Raw genomic sequence first — 7,249 nt, 5'->3', positions numbered from 1 at the left:
TGTAAAATATGAGATAGGTTTTTAAAGAAAATTAGACGGTAGTTAGAATAACATTCAAATGTCATAGCACCTTAGTCGTTCTGCGAACACGGGAGCTGTGACATATTTGAAATAATGTAATTTAGGATTGGGAAGAACAGAACGTAAGAAAATAGTTTGGAATAGAGCGTTAAGATGTGAGTGGGAGACAATGGTGAGAAAGGAAAAGGAGAATGACAGAGAAAAGCAAGATGGCGTAGTCGATTGAATGAGCAAGCGTAAAAAAGGTGTCAGCTAATTTTTAATTATAACTAGCTGACCCGGCAGACTTCGTAGTGCCTCAATTGATAAATAAAACTTTTGTATAAAATTAACTTAAAAAAACAAAAGGAACCCCTCCGACGGGGGACACATCAGAGGAAAAAAAATTGTTATTTTTATTTAATTTAGAGCATTTTCATATTTATCTACCTTTTAAACCTTCCCTGGACTTCGACAAATAATTCAAGACCAATATTAGCCAAATCGGTCCAGCCGTTCTCGAGTTTTAGCGAGATTAACGAACAGCAATTCATTATATATATAGATAGCAGAGAAGATTTGGGAGGAGAACAATAAAACTGCAACATTGGAATAGTTTTATTTTATGCACCACGATCTCAATTATGCAGTAATAACAATAAAAAAACGCCAAATGAAATCCTAAATCTAGTTTTAATTATATTCGTAGTGAAGCCAAAAGAAGTTAAAAAAAACTAGACAAAGATTTCTAAACGCAAATCACAGCATCGACCTAAACGATCTAAACAAAACATTTACACGCATTTCGAATTTGACACGTTTCCGCTGAAGTCGTCGGGACGTGGAGTTAATTAAAAATTGAATTTCACAGCAATAAAGGGGGGAAAATGGAAAAAGCAACAATAGCCGAATCTAATTGCGATAACCACGCTTGATTGCATCGAACGATTGATAACGAAACTAACTTATACGAACGCGGGCTCCGCGAATATGTCATAAAAATGTTCCTCGTAATATTATTTCTTATATCCGGTAAAGTTATCGTTGGAGGCGAAGATAGCGACGAATCTAAATACATTGACTTGCTTCCCGAAGAGGAGAAAGAGAACTTTCTCCAACGTATTGCTAAAAGGATACTCGAGGAAAACAATGTAGCGAATGCTGAAGCTAAAGTAAGCGGAGAATTACACGATGAACAGTTGGAGCAGCATGATGATTTCGTTAACAAGATCCTTAAAGAGGAAACTACGAATGCAAGACGTGACGAGGCAGACGACCAAGACGATGGATTTAAAGTAAAACCATTAGAAAGAGAAAGAAGATCAGATTTTAACGAAGAAGTGGTTTCGGGCAATGTCGCTGATACCAACGCAGACGGGAATATAGAATTATATGATGGCTCTAAGAACCATACTGTATCAGAAGAAAAAGACACAGATAGTAAAGAATCTGAAATAATCTTAATCAAGTCGTTACCAGAAGAAGACATTGCTAGCACTGATACTGTTAATTACAATTACGACGAAACAAATCAAACAACAGCTACTGATGACATGTTATCGACAACGTACGGTACACCCATACAAATCACAGATAAACCGGAGATCTTTTTAAATGAAACACACATATTTTTAAAAGCTAGATCAGACTCTAATTTAACAGTCGAGAGATCGCAAGATAAAAATTTGACTTACCCAATAAATATTATAGAGGCGACTACGAATGATTTTCGTAATCCAACCATTACAGATGAAGGCGTTGAAGTAATTTCAGAAGACACTCCGACTAACATAGACACAAATAATACAGTAACAGAGGCATCAGTTAGTCAAAGTGATAATAATTATAGCAGTATTCTTGTTAATAAAACTGACAGTATAGTTCTAAGTACCACTACAAATTCTACGGCAAATGATTCTGAAATAACCACTAATAATAACATTGAATACAAAAATAATCTAAACGTTAAAAACAACGTAGAAAGATCTAGAGTCTCGCTGAGTTTTAGTAGTGACAATAAGGTGCTGAATGATGACATGAAAACCAAAAAAGAGAATTCAGATGCAGATAATAATAATAATGTTTTGGATGAAGATTTGAGTCATTACAGAAACGAGAAAAGACCACGCTTAAGAAAGAAACCGAAGAATGAACGAGAAAGTTATGTTGTCTATGAAATAGGTAAGTTTATTTAAAAAAACAAAATGTTATTGATTATATTTTTCACTTGAATGCTATAATTGCGATGGCCTCAAGCAACTTACAGTTAATTGTAGATGGCTAGGCGGGATCACGTCCTATTGGAAGTAAAGGAACTACCGTAGTCCAAAGGGACATAAATACAATATAGGTGCTAATGTTATTCCCGAGAAAGTCGAAATCGCAGTGGCAACCGAAATCTTTCTACTCCGATCCGTTAATTAGAACCGAATGCATTACTGGTGGTTGGAGCGAGTCCGCATGGGTACATTACCACCACTCTGCCTATTGTTGCCGTGAAGCAGTAAGGCGTTTCGGTTTTAAGTGTGGAACAGCCGTTGTACTGTTAAATTGAGAGCTTAGAGCTCTTGTTTTAAGATTGCTGGCGGCATTTACGTTGTAGATGTCTATAGGCTCCGAGAATCACTAAACACCAAGTGAGCCGTGAGCTAGTAAAAAATTAATGGGTACTTTGCAGCATTTTTTTTATTGCTTAGATGTGTGGACGAGCTCACAGCCTACCTGGTGTTAAGTGGTTATTGGAGCCCATAGACATCTATAACGTAAATGCGCCACCCACCTTGAGACATGAGTTCTAAGGTCTCAGTATAGTATATATTGGCGTATGCGTCTTAACTGCAGATTGCAGTATGCTGGTATTATAAAGAGATAATGTTATTGCTCATTTTCCGACGAATCCACTATGAACGACCCACGCGGGAAGAAACTGAGTGTTGCTATACCAGACCATCATAACATAACTGTATTTTTTGTAATACCTACCTAATAAACCTCTATGGCTCGTAAGATACACTATTACCGTACATTAGTATCGATGCGATTACAATAAAATCATTGTTTTAGATCCGACTCGACCATTCACCGCTAAAGGCATCATTACCAACGCGGAACAACCACACTACGTTCCGATATATGATTACTCATCGAAAAACGCTTATTTCAATCCCAAGAATCTCAACGGACCGAATCACGACAACAAAGAAGCCATGACTGATACAATAAAACAAATAAATACAATTCTAAACGGATATAAAGTCGGAGGACAATTGAGTTTACCTGTAATTGCTAGGAATGGAAACGGTGCTATTGGCAGAGAGATGCCGCAGGTTATTTACGCCAGTCAACACAACGACGATGCTGAGCTTTTGTCATCTGTTCACCCTTACCGGAGTTATATTCCCGATACGAATGAAAACTTCTATTCATATAGCACTATGAATGGCTTAAAGGACGGCCTTAGCGCCGTCAGGAAGATACTCTACGAGAAGCAACGCTTCGGTTTTGTGGACCCAGACAAGTCGTTTGAGTACGTAAGTGAAAATTTTACTGGTAGCCCTACCGACAAGACGGTATTGCGAGAAACACATAAATCAGACCATAAGAACGAGAAATTCATCGCGGACTGGTCGATATTGAAACGAATCTCAACGAAAGGAGAAAATTTACCTCACCCAAGAAATGTTCTGTTGAGTCAAAAGAATAGAATGAAGATGAAAATTCCGGATACAACTAAATATATATGTTTGAAGGATTTATTAAAAGCTTATGATTATTTAAAGGAATTTAGCGGTAATTCAAAAGGTCGAGGCGATGAAGTAGATGCCTATGTTACAGTTCTCAACGATATGATGATAACTAAAAACAGAATGCTGAGGAAATATGATTGGTTGGGTAGCACAGTCAAACTGAGATCAGTCATGAAGAAGCTGTCAAGCCTTCTGTAAGTTGAATTTTATTTGTACTTTAGGCAAGTCCAAGGCAAGTTGTTGGTGGTAGGAGCTCTTGTGAGCTGGTGGTAGGACCTCTCGTGAGTCCGCGTGGAAAGGTACCACCACCCCGCCTATTTCTGCCGTGAAGCAGTAATGCGTTTCGGTTTGAAGGGCGGGGCAGCCGCTGTAACTATACTGAGACCTCAGAACTGATATCTCAAGATGGGTGGCTCATTTACATCGTAGATGTCTATGGGCTCCAGTAACCACTTAATACCAAGTGGACTGTAAGCTCGTCCACCCAACTAAGCAATAAAAAAAAAACAGTCCCGCGTTAGCACCATTTTATCATTTAGAAAAGACGCGTTTTCGTGTTATAAACTCACGGGTCTCAAACCTGACGTTGTTGCTAACACGAGCCCTAGCTAGAGCCGTGCTTCGCGGAATCTACCACCGGATTGGAACGCGACCCGCTGAGAAGATCCGCCGTGAAACTCAGTGGGCTGTGTCTGTGGGTTCATTTACTCGCCGAACCCTTCGTCGCATGCGACGGGTTCGACGAGAACGATGACCGGTGCTTGAGGTACCTAAAAGCACCGTTAGTGGATCGGGAGGATCCGAGATGACGTGGTGATTTCACACACACACACATATTCGTGAAGAATAAAATGCCGACTAAACTCAATAGTTAAAAAAAAAAACTTTTTGTGAAAAAACAAAAAAAAAGCCCGCTGAGTTTGTTTCGCCGGTTCTTCTCAGGACTGTGGCTTATTTTGGAACCGGTGGTAGAGTTAACATTGTTATTTATATTTTGACATTCAACAAGTGTGTCATACTGACATCTAAGTTGAAATAAATGATTTTGAATCGGTTTTTATCTTGCGTTTTCTTAATTCGTCTTTCCATTTCTTAATTCACAGGAGTTCGTTGGAAAATAACGAGCGAATACATTCGAGTGATCTCGAAATGCTAAAATACATATTCTTATTACACAATAGAGCGAAAACAGAACTATTATCCGAAATACGGCTGTTGTATCGTTCGCTAAATCAACATAATATTCAAAATGGTTTTTCGAGGCGGCCACAAGCGTATAGTAATGGCATGGTGAAGAAAAAAGCGCAGAGTGTGTTCTTGGATCGCAATGAAGTAGATGAATTGAAAGACATTCTGGGGTTATTGGCAAATTCTTTGTATGACGTAAGTTTTTTTTTTTTATTGCTTAGATGGGTGGACGAGCTCACAGCCCACCTGGTGTTAAGTGGTTACTGGAGCCCATAGACATCTAGAACGTAAATGCGCCACCCACTTTGAGATATAAGTTCTAAGGTCTCAAGTATAGCTACAACGGCTGCCCCGCCCCACCCTTCAAACCGAAACGCATTACTGCTTCACGGCAGAAATAGGCAGGGTGGTGGTACCCACTACGGGCTTCAGTAACCACTTAACACCAAAATAATAATAATAATTTAGTTAGCATTTACATAACTGTAATAGATTTATTATTTAAATTCCGGTTTGTATGAAAAAATCAAAATCATTTTTATTAATAAAAAAAATGCTCTTTAGACCACAAAAATATTGTTAATTAACGCCATATGGATGATAGATTTCTCAGTTTATTTGGTTTTAAATTGTTACCGGAACTAATGCTATTAGTTATTCGAGAAATAATTTATAAATTGCGCAAAACGCCATCTAGTTGCGAATAGCATATTCCTTTTTTGTAATGCTGAAATTATCAGCAATAAGCAACGTGCAAACATTTTATTTCAAACAAAAGGACAAGATTAACAATCTTATCTCTTATCTATATATTAATACGTGAAGCAAAAACTTTGTATCCCTTTTTACGAAAATTGCGCGGACGGAGGAGTATGAAATTTTCCACACTTATAGAGAATATAGAGAAGAAGTGCACAATGCTAAAAATTTTTTAAAATAATGCGTAAAAGATACTTTAAATCAATAAAGAAAACAGTACACACACTACATACCATGTATTTGACGCACACACGCATGCATACTATTTATTGTCAAACTTTTGTTCTTGACGTCTGTTGTCAAATTGAGAATAGATTAAATATTGTTTGCCTTTGTTAATACTTTTTATAGTGTAGTCTTGGCGAAGTTTGTGATTATAGAAGTATAAAATACAATCATAATAGTGTACAAACTTACAATTCCAATTAATTAATAGTCGAATTTCGACTACTACGGGACCTCTAGTCATCATAATTCGTATAGTTTCAAATACATTACCGCTTTTTTGTTCACGGAAAAGAACACACACTTGATTCTATATAAATATAGCGACATCTAGTATCAAATAGCGAATTTAAAGGTTTGTCCGCTTTAAAATTTCAGCTCCACGACGCGTTGAAATACATTTCGATCGTGACAAAATCTAACAAACAGAGATGGTATGAGAACTTGGAAGAATTATACATAAGGAATACTAAGAAACAATTACTAGAGATTCTCGTTCACGTATTCGCGAATGAGTTTGTGGATTTAGTCGAAGACGGCTTGCAAAATGGCGCCAACGAGGACTTGAAGAGCTACCTGATATATCACGGCGAGCACGTCAATAACACAGTCAATAATTACGTTACTTTAATGAAATTATTACGAAAGTTTATCAAATTGAAGAATTTGTAATACTTTAGCTAGAAAGACATAACGATATTTAGGTCAAATTAATATTTATAAAAAGTAAGTATATGTGTGTATGTTATATATATATATGTGTGTGTGTGTGTGTGTGTATTTGTATGTATATATATTGTTTTGTATCTTGTAATATGTATATATTATTATATGTAATGTTTACTGTATACACTAGGTTTGTGTTCCTAATTATTATTCTTCTTTCCTTTTGCGGGCCTACTGGAAGAGATTTCAGCATGAAATAACTAGTGCCCTTGTACTCTGTATCCTTATTGACGTGTCTTTTCTAACAGCTGTGTGTACAAAATATATTAAATAAAATAAAAAATAAATAAATTTATTACTGTTAGGGTTTATTTAAGGACTTTTTTGACAATTCTATTCCAAGACGTCCACTGTTAGACATAGGTATCACCCAAGCCTCGCCACAAAGATCAGTCCTGCGCTGCTTGCAATGTGTTAGATATAATATAATGCTTCAATAGATAGTAAAACAAACTAAAATGACTATAATGAAAGCGCCTGGGCATCAACATACGCACTTTTTTGGAACTTTTAAGCTGCAAAATTAAAGCTTATTTTACGTCTTAATGTCGCATTTATATATTTTGTTACTAGCTGACCCCGCAGACTTCGTAGTGCCTCAATCG

General features: G+C 36.9%; 1 protein-coding gene across 1 annotated transcript; it reads left to right on the top strand.

Moving 5' to 3' along the window:
- Nucleotides 1–1,001: 1,001 nt before the first annotated feature.
- LOC149503353 (uncharacterized) lies at nt 1,002–6,590 on the top strand. The gene is made up of 4 exons (XM_089732806.1): nt 1,002–2,181; nt 3,064–3,940; nt 4,850–5,129; nt 6,297–6,590. Exons 1-4 carry the CDS (start codon nt 1,002–1,004, stop codon nt 6,588–6,590), a joined length of 2,631 nt encoding a protein of 876 aa, XP_089588932.1.
- Nucleotides 6,591–7,249: the final 659 nt, after the last annotated feature.

The sequence above is a fragment of the Bombyx mandarina genome, chromosome 02, assembly GCF_030267445.1.
Source record: "Bombyx mandarina strain Sakado chromosome 02, ASM3026744v2".
NCBI lineage: Eukaryota > Metazoa > Arthropoda > Insecta > Lepidoptera > Bombycidae > Bombyx > Bombyx mandarina.
Note: the sequence above shows the minus strand (reverse complement) of the source record. Positions and strands in the feature narration are given on the sequence as shown.

Coding starts and splice junctions, on each gene's coding strand:
- LOC149503353 (XM_089732806.1), top strand. CDS start 1,002: ATGTTCCTCGTAATATTATTTCTTATATCCGGTAAAGTTATCGTTGGA. Junction 2,182..3,063: donor TTATGTTGTCTATGAAATAG/GTAAGTTTATTT, acceptor TCATTGTTTTAG/ATCCGACTCGACCATTCACC. Junction 3,941..4,849: donor AAGAAGCTGTCAAGCCTTCT/GTAAGTTGAATT, acceptor CTTAATTCACAG/GAGTTCGTTGGAAAATAACG.